Raw genomic sequence first — 19285 nt, 5'->3', positions numbered from 1 at the left:
GGGCTCTGAGCCGGGGCAGCTCCGCACGTCACTGGGGTCCCCGGGGGCTGAGGGGGGGTCCCTTTGGGCGGGTCTGAGAGGACCGGAGGCGAGAGAGGGAGTCGCCTAGGCTGCAGCCGCGCCCCGTGCTGCTGGGCCAGTCCTCCTCTCTTCCCCCTGCCCCGAAGAGCCTGTTTCTCATTAGAGTAATGGGCGCGGTCCCCGCCCGGCCAGAGAGAGTTGGTAAACGTCTGACTAGAGAGCTGTTGCGTCCTTAACCCTTTAGGCACTGGGTTTGGGCTGGGTTGGGATGGTACTTGGGAGCGGGGAAGGATTTAGAGATTGGAAATCATCTCCTAGTTTGAGACACTCGTTCTTGATCTCTTACAACTGGAGACCTGCCCCTCCTGGAAATTTCAGTCCGAATCTTCCTTCCTTTCCCGCTCAGGTGACAGGTGTCCAGCTTTGGGGCCCACTAGACCCAGGGACTCCGGGCCCCTAGTAAACCTGGCCAGGATTTCCAGGAGAGCCGGACTGGGCTGCCAGAGGCAGGGATTAATTGCAGACTACTTTTCTAGAGAGGAGGAAACCGACATCCCGTGGAGGCTAATTAATGGTCCTTCTGTCCTATAGGGTCGCTTTGAGTCGGAATCGACTAGACTCGATTGCTATGGTTTTTTTGGGGGCTGTGTGGCTGGGACAAAGGTAGACGTAAAGTCCGGCATGGATTTTCGGCCATCAGGGCCCAGCAGCCTTTGAATATAGTTTCTCAAGTCTCTTCAATCAGTTAAATTCTTCAACCGTTCACCTTTGGGGAAGAAGGGTCGGTGGGTGGTGGGGCTAATTCCACAGGGCAAAACATTCCAGTACACCCAGGCATGACAGCATCAGATCAGGGACTTCGAAGGAATGGTTTTTCCCTTTTCTGAACAGACTATTGCGGCTTAGAACCCTGGAGTCAATCCGCCTCCGGCTTTGAGCGGTTAGGAGACTGGGGTCCTGCCTTGCTAGTTGAGAACTGCAGAGGCTGATACTGGAACTTCCGATGTGACCCCTTTAAGGAGCTCGAACCCGAATCCCTGAACTGGAGATACTAAGGAAAGGACGGTGAAGTGGCAGTGGTGGCTGGGCTCCTGGCGGGAAAAGATTGTCACAGACGCGGGCCAATCGGCGTTAGGGTCCTACCACGGTAGAGGGACCATTTTCCAATTAAGTTTTTTTTTTTTTTTTGAGAAGGGAATGGGGGGAGGACAGAGGGAGGGAGTGTGGGGGAGGACAAGGGGCGCGTGGTTTTCCCATCTCATCCCTGGAGGAGGGGCTGGAGCATCCCAGGCAGCCAATCAGGGTTAGGCTGGGGGGGGTGCGCTTTGAAGAAGTTTTGGGAAAAAAGTTTGGAAAAGTTTCTATAATAACGAGGGGGCGTCCAGAGGGAGGCGGCAGTGGCAGAGGAGGGGGCGTCTCAGAGAAGGGGAGGGAGGGAGCCTTGGGTGAAGACACAGCGGCCTCCTGACTCCCCCCTCCCACCCAGACCCGGACCTGGGGGCTCTGGCCGAATCCATGGGGGCAGCAAGCTGCGAGGATGAGGAGCTGGAATTTAAGCTGGTGTTCGGGGAGGAAAAGGAGACCCCCCCGCTGGGCGCAGGGGGGTCAGGGGAAGGTTAGTGCGGGGCTGGGGAGGGGTCTTGGGGATCAGTGAGGAAAGAGTCCGGGGACCCTGAGTCTGGGTAATTTAGGGCTACGAGTCTGAGGTGGGTGAGGCGATCAGAGATTGATGGGAATCTGGGGGTTCCGGGGTCTGTAGAGATGAGACTGGGGCACTACTTTCTCCTTTTTAGGTCTTGACTGGGGTGGGGGTGGGGGTGCTGCTGGCTGTGCGCCGCCTCCCGGCCGGCCGACTGTCACCATGATGGGGGCGGGGGGTACACAAAGTCCCCAAGAGTCCCGAGCCGCCGCGGCAATGGGAGGTCGGCTTTGGAGCTTGCCCCTGGTGAGCAAGCCCGGGCCCCGCAGACGAGATGCCCCGGGCAGGAGGCGCTCTCCAGCCCCGCCAGGGCGCCCCTCCCCCTTCCCGCTCGGGTCGCAATGAGAGGCAGATGGCGGGGACCGAGCCGGGGGCGGCGGCAGCTCGCACGGAATCCGACTGCCCGCGCCCCCCTCTCCCGCCCCTAGTCGGGCCGGCACGAAGTATCCGCTTCACCGCACCCCGGCCCTCGGATTGGGGGAGCGAGGGAGGAGTCACCTCGCCCTCGTCACCACAGTCCTGGAACCCCCTCCCTTGGCCACAGTTGCGATGGCAACTGGGGCGATTGCCAGAGCCGTTTGGGGGTTTGGGAACCGCTGCTAATTGGGTTCATGTGTGAGTTGCCCCCAGCCCAGCCCAGCACTCCCTAAACACGCCTCCAGGCTCCGCTCCAACCCCTGACGACCAGCCCTCTTCACCTAAGACCCGCCCACTCGGGTACCCCACGCCAGGGAAGGGGGCGGGAGGGGGCTGCGACGGTGAGTTTCTCGGAGTGGACCCGGCTTCTCACGAAATAGACTCAGGTTCAATCCGAGCTTCAATTTCGCTTAGTTTGCTTTCGTCCTAGACAGTCTGCAGGACTCCTCAGAGACCCCTCCTTGCTAAGGAGTGGAGAGCATGGCGCGTTTTGGGGGTCTGGTCTTTTAAGGAACCTACAAGTGCTCCTCTCCCCATCTGCTTTGGCATCCCTTCCTCTCTCTCCACCCTCACCCCCATCCTTCCCACTTCCACAGAACTGGACTCAGAGGACGCTCCACCATGCTGCCGGCTGGCCCTGGGGGAGCCCCCTCCCTATGGTGCTGCCCCCATTGGTATTCCCCGACCTCCACCCCCTCGGCCTGGCATGCACTCTCCACCGCCACGGCCAGCTCCCTCACCCGGCACTTGGGAAAGCCAGCCAGCCCGGTCGGTGAGGCTGGGGGGCCCCGGCGGAGGGCCCGGGGTGGCTGGGGGCGGCAGGGTTCTCGAGTGTCCCAGCATCCGCATCACCTCCATCTCTCCCACGCCCGACCCGCCTACCCCTCTGGAGGACAACCCCGATGCCTGGGGGGACGGCTCCCCCAGAGACTACCTGCCTCCAGAAGGCTTTGGGGGCTATCGAGAGGCCGGGGGCCAGGGCGGCGGGCCCTTCTTCAGCCCGAGCCCGGGCAGCAGCAGTCTGTCCTCGTGGAGCTTTTTCTCCGACGCCTCAGATGAGGCAGCCCTGTATGCGGCCTGCGACGAGGTGGAGTCAGAGCTAAATGAAGCGGCCTCGCGCTTCGGCCTGGGCTCCCCGCTGCCCTCACCCCGGGCCTCGCCTAGGCCGTGGACCCCCGAGGATCCCTGGAGCCTGTACGGTCCGAGCCCTGGAGGCCGGGGGCCGGAAGATAGCTGGCTTCTTCTTAGTGCTCCTGGGCCCACGCCGGCCTCGCCACGGCCCGCTTCGCCTTGTGGCAAGAGACGCTATTCTAGCTCTGGAACCCCATCTTCCGCGTCTCCTGCTCTGTCCCGCCGCGGCAGCCTGGGGGAGGAGGGGTCTGAGCCTCCTCCACCCCCTCCGTTGCCTCTGGCCCGGGACCTTGGCTCCCCGGGTCCCTTTGACTATGTGGGGGCTCCACCGGCTGAGAGCATCCCCCAGAAGACCAGGCGGACTTCCAGCGAGCAGGCAGTGGTCTTGCCTCGTTCAGAGGAGCCTTCCCCGTGCAATGGGAAGCTGCCTTCAGGCGCAGAGGACGCTGTGGCTCCTCCTGGGGGCTCCCGGAAGGAGGTGGCTGGCATGGACTACCTGGCGGTGCCCTCCCCACTTGCTTGGTCCAAGGCCCGTATTGGGGGACACAGTCCTATCTTCAGGTGAGGTTCTGCCTGGCACTCCAGCATTGCCTTGGACAGCGCAGAAGGGTCAAGGGATGGGTCTGAAGGAAGGTCTGAATTTCATGCCCTTCTGGTGTGGCGCTGTGGATCAGCTCTGGATTGTGAACTATGAGGTCAGCAGTTCAAACCCACCAGCTGATCCTTGGAAACCCTATAGAGGGTCGCTATGAGTCACAACAACAGGTCACCTAATTTGTTTCAGTGACAGCTGGGAGGGGGGCCTTTCCTAGGGACAGACGATTTGCAAAATTGCAATCTCTTGGTGAACCAATTAGGAAAAGGGTCCCTCATTCTCAGAAGACCAACTAGGTAAAGACACTGTTCCTCCACTGCACCCCAGCTCTGGGCCCTGGTCCCAGGGGGGACATGAAACTAGATATGGATTTCAGCCTTCCACTCTGGCTCCTTTAGACAGATGTAGATCCTGGATTCTCTCTGCTGGACAGAGTCATTCTTATCTACACCCGTTTCTAGGGTCTAACCTAGTGGTTTAAAAGTATAACTGCCAATGTGAATAAAACAGTATATACTTGTTAAATAATTTATATGAAAACAGGCAGTTCCTGCAGTTAAATGAATAAGGTTCATTTCCACCCACAATGAACCTTATTCATTTCAATCACCCTGAAACTGGAGTCCTGGTGTGGGGCTGTAGGATAAGCACTGGATGGCTGTAGGATAAGCAAAGGTTGGCAGTTCAAATCTACCAGCTGTTCCTCAGAAATCCTATACCGGGTTGCATGAATTGGAACTGACTCACTGGCACTTAACAACAACAACATCTTGAGATGTCAGTCTGAGCCAGTATCATCCAGGAAACTTTCCTTGTGAAAGAGATCTGAACATCAGCCCCTGAGATTCTCCTAGGGCATAGTTCTCAATCTTTCTCCTATTGATTTGTTGAACAGAATAATTTTTTATTGGGGGTGGGGTGTCCTTAGCACTGTACTATGTTTAGTGCCATCCCTGGCCTCTATCCACTAGATACTGGTATTCTCTTACTCTGTAAGAGTAAGCTCTAACAGTGAAAAATGTCTCCAGATATTGCCAAATATTACTGTGGGTTAGTGGCAGGGTGGGTGGGAAACAAAATAATCTGTTGAGATCCATTGCTCCAGGGTACTTGGGAGCTCAATTCAGGAGATGTTTCCTCATCTGTAACCTTCAAGCTTCCTGGAACTCTATCTGACCCCAGCTAATGGAAAGAGCGCTGGCCTGGAAACAGAAGAGGCTCTGCAGAGGCTCTGTTACCCAGTGGCTTGCAGGATCCCCTCCATTCCACTCTCTGGATCTTAGTTTCTTTATTTGTAAAACAAAGGTGTTAATCTCTGAGGTCTTTTTCTAGACCAAAAGGATGCTTCTTTACCTCTCCCTCTTTCTATTGAGGTCTGAGGGATGAGTTTGGGATTGGAGTTTCTTTGTATTTAGATGAACCCTACTTCCAAATCCTGTTCACAGTGGTGGGAAGAAGGGAACTTCAAGCCTGTTGTCATCCTCCACTTCCTCTTCTCAAGTGGCCCTGGGCTCTGACTTTTGGACTTCCTTATTTCCTTTTCTTCCATACCCACACCCCTCCTCCCTCACTTCTAGGGAGCCTGAGGCTACAGATGATCTGTGCTCTTTTCTCTGCAGGACCTCTGCCCTACCCCCCTTGGATTGGCCTCTGCCCAGTCAGTATGAACAGTTGGAACTGAGGATCGAGGTACAACCTAGAGCCCACCACCGGGCCCATTACGAGACAGAGGGCAGCCGAGGAGCTGTTAAAGCTGCCCCTGGTGGTCACCCTGTGGTCAAGGTAAGGAACACATCCCCTCTCTCATCCCAGATCCCAGAAGCCAGGCTTCAGCTCTGCAGATCCCTGGCACTGCCCTTTCCCACACTCTCTCTCAGCTCTGACCCTGTAAGCAGGCGGGGGAGGGACTGGCGTTAAGGGAGGAGGGATATACTTCAAGGACCCGGATATACTTTCTACTACTCTGTCCTTCCACTCCAACTCAACTCATCCCAAGGGACATCAGCGTGTCTACTCTGGAAAATGGTGGCTTGCCAGATGTGGGGGGGGAGGGGTTAGGCTAAGGCCAGAGGTCACTGGGAATTAGGTTGTCCCTAAGTGGAATTGGGCCAGTCTCCTTGGAAGCTCTTCTCCAAGTTCCTCCAGCCTAGTTTTGACTTTATACCAAGAAAAACACTGTGAACTCCAGGCCACATTTTCTCTACATCTAGTGCCCAGTTCCCCCAGGGACTCCCTTCCAGGATATCCTTTATCTTTCACCATCCCTAACCCCTGGTGGATTCAAAATGCAAAAATGGATAAAGGAAGACTCAGTGGGGATTTTAACTAGGTGAACTCTGTCTTCCTCTGCCAGCTCCTAGGCTACAGTGAGAAGCCACTGACCTTGCAGATGTTCATTGGTACTGCAGATGAAAGGAACTTGCGACCTCATGCTTTCTATCAGGTGCATCGAATCACAGGCAAGATGGTAGCCACAGCCAGCTATGAAGCTGTAGTCAGTGGTACCAAGGTGTTGGAGATGACCCTGCTCCCTGAGAACAACATGGCGGCCAAGTGAGTACCTATTCAATTTACCTTCAGTCTGCAGACTTAAGAAGCAGCTTTTTCCATTGGGCTTAGGCTAGGTTCACTTCCTCTGCCAGAAATGTGAGTTATCATTTCTAAAATCCCTTACAGGTCTAAAATCCGTTACAGGTCTCACCATCAAAGAGAGGATTTTTGAGGCTGGGGGACTCTGTAGGTTAGAAAATAGCTCCCTTGGAAGATCATTCAGGACTTTGGAGAGAGAAAGGAGGTTTTTCTCTTTGGGTGGTATCACCATTCTGGCTTCAGCTAGGAGGACTTGCCATCTATTTTTTTACCTTCAGCATTGACTGTGCTGGAATCCTGAAGCTTCGGAATTCAGACATTGAACTGCGCAAGGGTGAGACAGACATCGGGCGCAAGAACACTCGGGTGCGACTGGTGTTCCGGGTGCACGTGCCTCAGGGCGGCGGGAAAGTCGTCTCAGTGCAGGCAGCATCAGTGCCCATCGAGTGCTGTGAGCAACAAGGCCCAGTGCCATCTCTGTCGCTTGTGACTTTCTGGTCTGTCTGTCTGCCCATCTGCTCTGCAGTGTCCTGTGTCGATTGTGCAAGGGTGGCTCTGTAGAAGACTCAAATCTCATTTCTACCATGGCGGCGGCGGTGGTGGTGGTGGTGGTAGTGGGGAAAGACTTTGCCCCTGGGCTAGCCCAGAGTGACCCTGTATGCCATCTGTACCTGGAATGGCCCTGTGTACTTGTCTGAGTAACTCCCTGGTCTACCCTGCTCACCTCTCTGAGGTAGGAGTGGCCCCTTATATGGTCTGTGTGACCTCAGGGATATTGTTTGTGTGCCTCTGAGACGGGCTTCCCCAGATGCCCTTGGATGCCTCCAGGGCTCCGTGGCAGTTATTCCTAAAATGGGGGCACTGGGCAGAATAGTCTCTCCCTCAGTGCCCCACCCAGCCAGTCCTCTTCCCTGTGCTGCTCTTTAGCCCAGCGCTCGGCTCAGGAGCTGCCCCAGGTGGAAGCCTATAGCCCCAGTGCCTGCTCCATCAGAGGAGGCGAGGAACTAGTGCTGACCGGCTCCAACTTCCTGCCAGACTCCAAGGTGGTGTTCATTGAGAGGGGCCCTGGTGAGTGCTCCCTGGGGAGGGACAGGAATCAGGAAGAACTTGGAACTGGCAGGTGGGGGAATCCCTAGTACTGTCGCTGAACTAGCTAGTTGTACCTCAGTTCCTTCTTTGCAAAATAGGAAAGCTAGACAACCCTTCCTATTATACCCATGGGGAGATGTGTATGACAACCATCTAAAACAATGTGAATGCTGATCAAATGAACAAATGTGAAAAATACACTTTCTGTTTATTAAAGAGGAGTCAGCTTTGACATAATTTACCTTCATGTGGATGGGGTGTATGAGGAGAAGGGCAGAGGTGACTCACACCCTTACAGCCCCACCATGAGCCCCCTCCTCATCTAAGCTATGGGTTTGGTAGCATAGAACTTGTGCCCAGTTGTGATAACAAGAGCCTGTGTGCCCAGGATAGTGCTGCAGGGGCAGAAGACTGAGACCTCTATATGCGTCCACCCCAGTGAGGTCTTTGCCTTCCCCTAACCCCGCTTGCTAAGGACCACAGCTCCTATACGCCAGTTTAGCACCCTGGAACCATGTCAGAGCAGATTTGAAGGCTCTGGGTTATAAGACTTGAGGATCTCAATGATCTTCTTCCTGCCCAGACCCTTACTTATTTATCTTTGGTCTTCTCCCCAGCACTATCATGAGATGGCTGTTTGAAGATGGGTGGGAGAGTTTACGAGTTGCTTTTGCTACTTACTTCCTCTGACCCTGACATTGCCCTTGATCTCAGTTTGCTGTTCTGTGTGTGGCCCCTTATTTAACTTGTGTAGGGTCAGTTTAAAACCATACTTCTTCTATTCAGCTGAGTATATGTGCAGGGACCCCTCTGTGTGCCAAACCTTCTGGGGACATCTGAATCTGACCTTGGCTTCAGTAGGAGGGGAAATGGCAGGGGACTGGGTTGTGGGCAAGGATTTCAGAGTTGGGCTGGAGCTCTTTGTTCCACTTGCACAGATGGAAAGCTGCAATGGGAGGAAGAGGCCACCGTGAACCGTTTGCAGAGCAATGAGGTACCAGTGTCACCAGGGCACCCAAGCTGGGGACAGAGTGGACTATGGGAGAGGTCAGAAAATTCCAAAGAGAGTGCACTCTAGAAGCTATGTATTCTTTTCTAAGGGAGGCAACTTGGCCACACTGGAAGCAGGTTCATCTGTAAAGAATGAACTTTGACTCTTGGCAAATGGAAAAAAGCAGGAGGTGGAATTAATGTTCTTGGAGGGGCTGGGCAGATCTTAGGTACCTGAGAGCTCTGGTCTCATCCTCTGATCTTCTCTAGGTGACGCTGACTCTGACTGTCCCTGAGTACAGCAACAAGCGGGTGTCCCGGCCAGTCCAGGTCTACTTTTATGTCTCTAATGGAAGGAGGAAGCGCAGCCCTACCCAGAGTTTCAAGTTCCTTCCTGGTGCGCTCTAGGAGAGCCCATGGTGGGGCTAGAGGGATGTGGGGAGTTAAGGCAGGGGCTAAGGGATGGCTGACTGGAAGGTGATGACAGACACAGCCAGACTTCTCACCAGCATGTTCTTCTGCTTCCCCATCTGCTCAGTGATCTTCAAGGAGGAGCCCCTTCCAGATTCATCTCTCCGGGGCTTCCCTTCAGCTCCAGCCCCCCCCTTTGGCACTGACATGGACTTCTCACCACCCAGGCCCCTCTACCCCACCTATTCCCATGAAGACCCTGCTTATGAAACTCCTTACCTGTCAGAAGGCTTCAGCTATGGCACACCCCCTCTGTACCCCCAGACAGGGCCCCCACCATCCTATAGACCTGGCCTGAGAATGTTTCCTGATACTGGGGGTACTGCAGGCTGTGCCAGGCCACCACCAGTCTCCTTTCTCCCCCGCCCCTTCCCTAGTGACCCCTATGGAGGACGGGCCTCCCCTTTTCCCCTGGGGCTGCCCTTCCCTCCTCCAACCCCCTTTAGGCCCACACTACCTTCGTCCCCACCTCTTGAAGGTCCCTTCCCTCCTCAGAGTGGTGTCCATCCCTCACCTGCTGAGGGGTACAATGAGGCTGGGCCAGGCTATGGCCCTGGGGAGGGGGCTCCGGAGCAGGAGAAATCCGGGGGTGGCTACAGCACCAGCTTTCGAGACAGTGTCCCTATCCAGGGCATCACATTGGAGGAAGGTGGGTGTGGAACTGGGGGCTGTGGGTGAAAGTGTGTGAGAAGCCGCTCTGCATGTTTGCTGAGGGGCCTCTTCTGAGTGCACTAAAGCTTGACTACTTGGAGGTTGAGCATTCTTGGTTTCTCAGGACCAATTGGAGGGACCCAGGAGCAAATTCTTAGTGTTCATGGCCACCTGAATCCAGTTCACTTAATTCTGAAGGGTACATGCAGTACCTGCCCTGATTCTACTGCCTCTGCTCAAATTACAAAATCTTATGGTACAAGCACTTTCAAGACCATTTAACCCAGCTCCCTCAATCTGCACTTCAGGCATGGAGTTTCAGAAAGGGGCAGGGGCTTGGTGGAATCCAGTTAATCCTGTTTTCCCTTGCCTCAACTCTTTCCCAAATCTGGGTTAGGATCAGTGACTAGAAGCCTGTGTATGTTGCCTCTCCATCCTCCCACCTCTTCTCTGACACTGCAGGCCACTAGCAGGAAAGGGCCTGGAGCCGAGGTCTGCAAGGCCATGTGGATGGAGCTGGGCAAGATTGGATTGGGAGCCGGTGTCAAGACCTGTTGGGGAAACATGTGGCCTTGTAGAATAGAAGGCAGTAGAGAAGGAGCCTGGAAACATTCTAGATGGGAGGCCTGCTTAGAATGGATGGTTGTTGTTGTTGTTGTTATGTGCCATTGAGTCGGTTCCGACCCATAGCGACCCTGTATAGGGTTTCCGAGGGTAGGGTCTGGAAAATGAGGGAACCCAGCCCTAGGCCAGTCTTTCAACTGCCCCTCCTTTACAGTGAGTGAGATCATTGGCCGAGACCTGAGTGGCTTCCCTGCACCTCCCGGAGAAGAGCCTCCTGCCTGAACCATCGCCTGGCAACCCCAGCCCCTAGCTCCAGTCTGCCCACCTCCCCTTCTTCCTGGGATGGAGGTTCCAGAAGCTTGGGGCTAAGCCTAGTTCTTTTTCCACCAAATTTTGCCAACCTTCCCACAACTATTTTTCTCCTGCCTCAGCAGGAGGTGTGGTCCCTGGCCCTGGTGCTACCTTGGAGGAGTGGGAGAGGGCAAGCGGCAAGTGGGGAGGACTTGGGTGGGGAGCAGATACAGACTGGGCACACAGGCAGGGCTGCCTGGAGTGAAGGCTATGGCTAAATTGTGTACAAGCCATGGTGCTGGGAGAGAAATAAACTGCTCACTGATGAGTGCCTCAGGCTCCAGAGCTCTTTGGAGACAGGGGTGGGGCAGGTTAGTTTAGTGTGAACCTTCCAGGCTGAGAAGTTGGAATGAGATGGAGTGTGACTGGGAACATTGCATCCAAAAGAGCTTCTTGGTGCAGGGAGGCTGGGAGGGTGTGAGGAGCCTTAGAGGCTTCCTGACTCAGGCTGAGGGGCCAGATGCTCACTACTGGGGACTGGGGGCCAGGGCTTGAGGAAGGCCTGTATTCTTTTCTCTCTTTAGGAACTTGGGGATGGAATCTGTGTTTTTTCAATTTCCTTTCCTCACTACCACACAGATGATCCTGATTCCAGATAGCCAAAGCCAGGAAACACTGGTCTCCTCACTCTCATTCTTTATAGAGGAGCTGAGACTCAGAGAGGAGAAGGACTGATCCAATGTCACACAGTTTAATCAGCAGCAAGTTGAGCACCAAACTCCTGGGCTTCTGCCCTCAGCCCACCCACAGACATTCTGGCTCAGAAGACACACTCCCTGGAGTGTGTGTGTGTGTGTGTGTGTGTGTGTGTGTGTGTGTGTATGAGGGGTGGGGGTGGGGAACTGGTATGGGTCCATCTACACTCTCAATTCTTCCAGCCTTGGGGCGTGTAAAGACAGATCTATCCTTCAGCAGCCTCTTCAGCAGATCAGCAGTCACCTGTCCAGGACATTCATTCTAAGAATTCCTGACTGATCCCGCTGACACACCCATACTGACCTCCGAAGTAGCTACTGCATCTGTCACCACTGATAGGTTTGGTCTGGAAACCCAGTGTGTCCTCTGTCTTGACAGCCTCTGGGACTAAGTCCTACTAGGCTGGGGAAAGTCAGTCCTTGCCTGCCTTTCTCACTGGGAGCCATTAGCCTGAACTGGGCTGGCCTCAGCTACAGTGGGCTGTACTCAAAGGGTATTCATGCTATTAATACTTGGGAAACTTGGCTTGCCTCAAGGCTGGTGGGATCTCTCTCTGCCCAGTGGGCCCAGGCAGGCATAGGGGTGGGTCAATCTCTACATGAATGCAGACTTATAGTAATAAGGATTTCCATCTTCTGCCTGAGAACTGCTTTTCATCCATATTGTCAGATATTTATTGAACAGCTATTAAGTGCCCATCAATGGACCACTTAGATCACAAGACAACAGATATATATATAAACAGTTAATTGCAGTTTGACAATTCAACTCAGTATTTATTGTACAGATAATGTGTCAGAACTTTGGGGGCAGTGGACAATTTTACAAGGTGTGAAGGGAGCAGAGGACAGTGACAATCCATTCAGTTGGGGTTAGAGGGAATTTCAGGACATGACTGCTTAACTGAGATCTGAAAAATTGCTGTGCATTGACCAGGAAAAGGGCAGGCCAAGCAGAGAGATCAGGATGAGCAAAGTCCTGGAGAAGAAAGCAAAGGAGTCCTTTAGGGCCTGGCATACTTGGAAAACAAAGATTGGCTCTGTTTGGGAGAGCAAGCCGGGACAAGTGAAGTCAGGAAGTGGGGAACAGTGAGGAGAGGGAAGCAGGGGCTAGATCCTGAAGGGTCTTGTAAGCCGTGCCGGGGAATTTAGTTATTCTGGTGATGGTGGGTGCTGTCCCACTAGACCACAGACCTTCAGCTGGGAGTGATGCAATAGATTTACCATAAAGTCCTTCCTCATGTTGACCCTGCAAGTGCTTCCTTGTTCTGTCCTCTGGGCCAATACTATACAAGCCCACATCCTCTTCAGCAGAATCCTATGGGCCCTGCCTCTTAGGGTCTTTGCACAAGTGGTCAGTCTGGAACTTCCAAAGTCATTGTCTCTTTCCATACCAACCCTCAAGATAGCCAGCTCCCTAAGAGAGACAGAAAAAAAAGAGGCTGGGTCTTTATTTGGTGCCAGGGAAGGCCTCTTGGCTAGAGTTTCTCAAAGTATGGTTTGAGGATTACTTGCATCGGAATCACTAGGGTATTTTATTTTGTTTAAATGTGGATTCCTAGGCAACCTCTGATCTATTCAATCATTCCCTGGGGGCAGGGCCTAGGTATTTGCATTGTAAAGAGTATCTCAGTTGATTCTTCAGCACTGGAAAGCTTGAGAACTAGTATCATCTACCTTCCCCAAATTCTAAGGTAGCTTTTTGTTCTCTTGGGTGGAGAGTCACCAGAAAAAGTGTATTTGGGGAAAAGGTAAGGAAATACACATTCCTGACAGCAACTCATCTCTGCCTTCCCCCAATCAGTTTTGTTACTTAATGTGAGGATGATCTCAGTAATAGCCTGGAGACCAGTTGCAGTAATAGCTGCAAAATGCCTGGGATGGGGTATGTCTTGTGTTGTGCTTTGCTTGGAACTGGTTCTGCCTTGGAGCCTGTTACTATACTTTCTAAGTTGTTGTGGAGAACAAGGCTGCAGAGAAGTGGGCATCTTGTGTACTTCCTGGAAATTCCAAGTGCATGAGGGTTTGGCTGCCTTTTTGGGAAGCCAATTAAGTAACCTCAGTGTCTTAACTGTTGCTTTAACTGTTTACATATCTGTTGGCCCATGATCTAAGAGGTCCTCTAAGGCTTGTTAGTTGGCACTTAGTAGCTGCTCAATAAATATCTGAGGCCAAGTTTGGGGCCAAGTCTGCTTCTTTTTCGCCAACTTTTGCCAAGCTCCCCACAACTATTCTTACCCTGCCCCAGCTGAGGTGTGGGAGAAGTGGGGCCTGGCAAGTATGGAAGACTTGAGTGAGGGAGGAGATTGAGACTGGACATGCAGGCAGAGGTGCCTGGACTCAGCGCTCCACAAAGTTCTACAGGGCTTCTGCTCCATGCCCCGTCCTGTGCTAAGCATTAGGCACAAGGTCATTGTACTGATCACTCAGTCCCTGGTGAGAGAGACCTTCCAGTCTGGAGAACAGGGTTGAAATGGTTTAATCAGAACTGTCTGAGGCAGAAACGGTAAGTTGCTATGGAAACACCAGAACAGAGTCCAGGGGGTGGGTCGATGAACATTTCACAAAGGCAGGTGATTTTGAACTAGGCTTTAAAGAAGGAGTGGGGTTTTCTGGGTAAACAAGATAGGAACGAGAGAGGACTTGGGAGTTGAGGTGTATGAAGTCAATACCAAATAGATGGGCAGGAGCCAGACTTAGGATGCTTTAGTAGGATAATGGGGAGTCATTCATTCATTGGGTCAGAGGATCTACAGTGTGTGTGTTTGTGTGTATGTGTGATATGTAAGATTTAGACACTGTGTGAATAGACCAGTGATTGGAAGACCAGAAAAGAGTTTTATAATAATCTTGGCTCTAATTAGGAACCCTGGTGGTGTTGTAGGATAAGCACCAGAGTGCTGAACTGTAAGGTTAGCAGTTTAAACCCACCAGTCGCCTCAAAGCAGAAAGATGAGGCATTTTGCTCCGATAAAGATTTACAGCCTCGAAAGTCCTGTACAGGGTTGAGTCAGAATGAGCTTGATGAGAGTGGGTGTGGTTTTGGGGATCTACTTACTCCTGAACTCAGCTAATAGGATGAGCTAAGGTAGAAATAGTGGGAAAGGAATGGGATTCAGCCATCAACTCTCTGTGTGATCTACTAGATCTTCATCAGACCTAACTGGGCCCTAGCTTGTCTTATCTATAGATGTTGATTTAGCTCCTAGAATGTTCCTGTGATAGACACTGGGGTTAGAGCAGTAAATGAGACAAACATGATTCCTTTCTTGATGGAGGACAGAGACAAATAAACAAGCAATCACAGAATAATGTGTAATGATGGAGGAAAATCTAGAATTATAAAAATTTGAAATTTCAGAGAAAAGGCACATAAGCCAGTCTTTGTATCTATTTTAGTAATGCTAGACTAATATGTTTTGAGGTAACCCATTGGGTCCATCCCTTATGCAGTGGAACAAGATGTTATTTCAAATGAATTGGTATTCCCAATGTCAATCATCCTGGGGTGAAGAACGTCTGGGTTAAGGAAATGTGGATTGGTTTGCTTGTCCTTGTATAGGGATTAGGAGGAGTGTCTCTCCAAGCTTTTTGCTCTTAGACCTGAACCCTGAGGTTCAGCTGCCCTGACACAAGTTAGGTTTGAGTGTGTCCAAGAACCAATCCTCTGCCACAGTGCAGCAGGATCCTGGCAAGGGAGGAATCCAGGGGCCGAGGTTGGACAAGACCCTCTGAGAAACTCCTTTTGTCTCTTTCTGAACTTCTTATAAAATTTTATCATATACCCTGGTCTCATCTATGCTGTGGAAAGTTAAGCAAAGGTGCCTGTGTTTGGGTCCAAGTGCTAAAGGGGGGAGCACTTGGTACCAGCTTGGTGAGTGTAGCCAGGATCACAGAAATTCCCAGGGGAAACGGGAACTTTGAAGGCTAATGCCCTCACTCCTCAGGAAACTCCTCCTGTCTTACTGTTCTTGGATAATTTTGATGTTATTTAGGATGCTGGAAGATTACCATTTTACTTAAAGTCATTTCCAAACGGGAAAGGCTGACATGATGAAAAAGGAGTTAAGCCAATAAATGAGAATGGAATGTTCAATAGGCATCCATATATTTAAATTCTGAAGAGTCCACTAGTAAATAAATCCCTTTGTTGTTGCTAAGTGCTGTGGAATCAGTTCCTGTACAGGGTTTCCGAGGAGTGAATGGTGGGTTTGAATCGCTGACCTTGTGGTTCAAGCTGACCTTACGGTCTGGTGCATTGTTGTGCAGTACCACACCAGGACTGCAGTAAATCCCTGTAACCACATATAATCTAATGTTCCCCAAACTTATTTAACCATAGCACTCCTTCTGTAGGACAATATTATATTAATTTTCTACTGCTGTGTAACAACAGTAGAAAACGTAGTGACTCCCAGTTTCTGGGAGTCAGGAACTTTGGAATAGCTTTGTGAGTGGTTTTGGTTTGGAGTCTTTCATGAGACTATCATCTTTGAAGGCTTGACTGGGACTGTAGGGTCAATTTTCAAGGTGGCTCATTCATGCCCAAGGTATGAATTTATAACCTTGCCTTAAGAAAGAATTGAGATTTTTAGATTGTCTTATGAAAAACATTAGCCATGGTCTTCAACTTGATATAAAAGTAGATGCTCAGCAACCTCTCAGAATAGAGTAAAGCAGAAAAATTATGCCTAGCTTAAAACTCAATTTACAAAATACTATATAAAATAGACACAAGGGAACCCGTTTATTTTTGCATACATTAACTGTTTGGTATTCTCAATCCAATTGATATTGTGGTCACACCACATAGGGGTAAATTTTATTTTGTTTTTCCATAGGATTATAACTGAAAAACTCTCAATTAGGACGCACCTAGGATGCCTGTTCGATTACCTATTCTTAGCCAGCACTCAAAAACAAATCCGCACACACTTTTAGTTGAACCTAGGTCAAAATTAGAACAAAAACAGAACAAAACCAGATTGTTGCTGGACTTCAACAATTTAAAAATACATTTATAGAGATGTCTAGTTTACTCGAACATCCATTTTTCAGAGCATATATTATAGTTGTTTCTATTTCGGCATGATGAATCAGAATAAAACTAGAACTAGAACCTAAATAACTCCAGCTGCCTAACCTGGTTACATAACATCTTGAGTTTTTCCTTCTTTAAGGCATCTCTCTCAAAGTAACACTCAAGGAGGCTTACCTTAGGAATTTGACTAGCCCCATTTCCCATTTCACACATCTTCTGTCAAGTGGTTATACCTTTTTGCCTTTGTTGGTTTTGTTGTTTTGTGCTGTTGAGTTGTTCCAACTCATAGTGACCCTGTATTGAGCCTACATCACCACAAGTGGAAATTATCTATTTTCTTTCTATGACAGATTTCCACCTTACACAGGTTAGGCTTTACTGTAGTTGGGGAGCCGAGAAGTTAAGTCGGGTGAGGGTGTACATGGCAATTGGCTGTGGGAGGTAAGGGAGATAGAAGGGTCAGTGATGGTGCCCATGCTTCTGGGTTAGGCAATTTATAAGGAAGGAGGGTGATGGTGTCAGCCACAGAGATAGAGAGTATGGAAAGAGAGAGAGAGGTAGAAAGAGGAGTAAGAGTTTGAGTTGGTTAAAAGACACAGAGCTCTGTCTTGCTCACACTGCGAACAGTGCTTGCAGGATTGTAAAGAACAGATATCCAGCTTGTTGTTAGTAAGTGCCATTGAGTCAGTTCCAACTCACAGCGACCCTATATAGGGTTTCCGTGGAGTGATTGGTGAGCCTGAACCACCGACCTTTCGGTTCAAACCAACTTTGCAATACTGCGCACTAACTTACAACACCACACCAAACGTCCAGTTGTTGTTGTTGTTAAGTGCCATCGAGTCGGTTCCGACTCAGATCAACATTGCATTACAGTTTCTGAGGAGCAGCTGATAAGTTTGAACCATTGGTCTTGCAATTCAAACCAACCTGTGGTCCAGTGCTTATCATACAGCACAACATCAGGACTCCAGATGTCCAGGAGATTCATGGTTTTAGGAAGCTGGAGTTTAGGAGAGCTCTACAGTCATCACAGATAGAGGACCGTTGAGCCATCAGGGTACATAAGACTACCCAGAGTGTGTATTCTGGAAAATGAGCAGAGGGCTAAAGTCACCATCTTGAGAAATGACCACAGAAAGAAGATGCTGCAAAAGAGGGTAGATATTCTAGAGAGGTAGAAAGAAAACCAGGTAAGTGTGGGTTGGTTGATATGAGAGAAGAGTGTGTCAGGAAACAAGGAGCAGTCCACAACAGAAAATACATCTGACAATTTTAGTAGGATAAAGACAGCTTGGATTAGGGTTAGCAAGTCATTGGAGACCTTATTGAGACTTGTTTGGTGGCATGTGAGGATAGAGACTGGAGGTGAGGAATGAAGTCACCCAAAGAGAAACCCCTTCTAAGAAATTCAGTTCTTCATCGCATCCTCCATGTCCAGTTATAGGTAAATAGTGATATATACGCAATCTAAGAATAGCAGTGAACATTGGTGTGCATATGTCTACTCGCATCCCGACTCTTATTTCTTGTGGATAAATACCGAGTAGAGGGATTGCTGGGTCATAAGGTATTTCTATTTCCAATTTTCTGAGGAAGCACCATATGTTTTCCACAGTGGTTGAACCGTTTTCCAGTCCCACCAGCAATGTAGAAGGGTTCCAGTCTCTTCACACCCTCACCAGCATTTGTTATTTTCTGTTTGTTTGTTTTTTTAACTTTGCTATTAATACTGCGGTGAGATAATATCTCATTTTTGTTTTGATTTGCATCTCTGTCCTGGTGTGGTGCTGTGGGTTAATGCATTGGACTGCAAAATCGGTTTGAATGGCAAGGTCGGCAGTTCAAGCTCACCAGCCACTCTTTGGAAATCCTATACAGGGTCACTATGGGTCAGAATGGACTCAGCAGTACTTAACAACAATGACTAGCGATCATGAACATAAAATGGGCAAATATTAAATGCCTTTTGCTAAGTTAAAAAAGTTAGAATCAAATGACTATGTTTTATATGATTCTATACACATGACATTCTGTAAAATGAAAAAGTATAGGAACAGAAAACACAATAGTGGTTGCCAGGGAAAGTGACTACAAAGGGATCACACAGGACATTTCAGAGTGATGGGCACTGTCCTGTGTGGTAGTTCTGTCCTTACCTGTCGACAGCCTTAACTGCACACAAATGAAAAAAAATCACTGGATCCAGGATAGAATGCAAAGTGCACCATAGGAATCTTACTGCGTTACAGACATATGAGGAAAAGATGTGTGTGCGGGGGAAGAGCTCAGGTAAGTAACTTTGGTAAAAAGGGTTTGGACTGCATACTGTGTTGTTGTTGTTAAGGGCTGTCAAGTCAATTCTGACTCATAGCGACCCTGTATAGGGTTTCAAAGGCTGTATACATCTTTATGGGAGCAGAAAGCATCATCTTTCTCCTGAGGACTGGCTGGTGCCCTTGAACTGCCGACTTTGTAGTACGCAGTCCAGTGCTTATTCTACAGCGCCACCAGTGCTCTGTATACTGTGTTGTTGTTGTTATGTGCCGTGGAGTTGGTTCTGACTCATAATGCTGTTTTTGTCACCTGCCCTTCAGTATCCCTCTCCCCGCCCCCACTCATGGAAATCCCATACCAAACAGGATTGGACCATTGTAGCCCTGGTGTGGCACTGTAGGATAAGCACTGGACTGCTAACCACAAGATCAGCAGTTTGAATCTACCAACTGCTCCATGGGAGAAAGATGAGGCTTTCTGCTTCAATCAAGATTTACAGCCTCAGGAAACCACTACTCAGTGTTGTTGTGAGCTGGAGCCTGCTTGATGGCACACCACCTCTATCTATCTATCTATCTATCTATCTATCTATCTATCTATCTATCTATCTATCATCTCTCTCTCTATCAATCATCCATCTATCTGTATCTATCTATCATCTATCTATCTATCTATCTATCTATCTATCTATCTATCTATCTATC

At 50.1% G+C, this 19285-nt stretch overlaps 1 protein-coding gene across 5 annotated transcripts; it reads left to right on the top strand.

The window, feature by feature from the left end:
* The first annotated feature begins 391 nt into the window (after positions 1 to 391).
* On the top strand, positions 392 to 10517 carry NFATC4 (nuclear factor of activated T-cells, cytoplasmic, calcineurin-dependent 4). 5 transcript variants are annotated; one of them, XM_006835384.1, is made up of 11 exons: positions 392 to 416; positions 1496 to 1636; positions 2734 to 3829; positions 5483 to 5645; positions 6217 to 6416; positions 6731 to 6903; positions 7380 to 7520; positions 8480 to 8535; positions 8802 to 8928; positions 9070 to 9330; positions 10432 to 10499. In XM_006835384.1, exons 2-11 carry the CDS (start codon positions 1537 to 1539, stop codon positions 10497 to 10499), a joined length of 2385 nt encoding a protein of 794 aa, XP_006835447.1. In that variant the 5' UTR covers positions 392 to 416; positions 1496 to 1536. The 5 variants fall into 5 exon arrangements, with proteins under 5 accessions (XP_006835447.1, XP_006835446.1, XP_006835443.1 ...); XM_006835383.1 differs by having other exon boundaries at positions 9070 to 9651; XM_006835380.1 differs by lacking the exon at positions 392 to 416 and having other exon boundaries at positions 1226 to 1636; positions 9070 to 9651; positions 10432 to 10517.
* The last annotated feature ends 8768 nt before the right edge of the window (positions 10518 to 19285 follow it).

This window comes from Chrysochloris asiatica, unplaced genomic scaffold, assembly GCF_000296735.1.
Source record: "Chrysochloris asiatica unplaced genomic scaffold, ChrAsi1.0 scaffold00017, whole genome shotgun sequence".
In the NCBI taxonomy this organism is placed as follows: Eukaryota; Metazoa; Chordata; class Mammalia; order Afrosoricida; family Chrysochloridae; genus Chrysochloris; species Chrysochloris asiatica.
Note: the sequence above shows the minus strand (reverse complement) of the source record. Positions and strands in the feature narration are given on the sequence as shown.

What these genes read in the sequence shown, in the direction of transcription:
- NFATC4 (XM_006835380.1), top strand. Translation starts at nt 1,537, where the DNA reads ATGGGGGCAGCAAGCTGCGAGGATGAGGAGCTGGAATTTAAGCTGGTG. An exon ending in CGCAGGGGGGTCAGGGGAAG is followed by an intron (nt 1,637 to 2,733) that starts GTTAGTGCGGGG and finishes CCACTTCCACAG; the next exon opens with AACTGGACTCAGAGGACGCT. An exon ending in GTGGTCACCCTGTGGTCAAG is followed by an intron (nt 5,646 to 6,216) that starts GTAAGGAACACA and finishes TTCCTCTGCCAG; the next exon opens with CTCCTAGGCTACAGTGAGAA.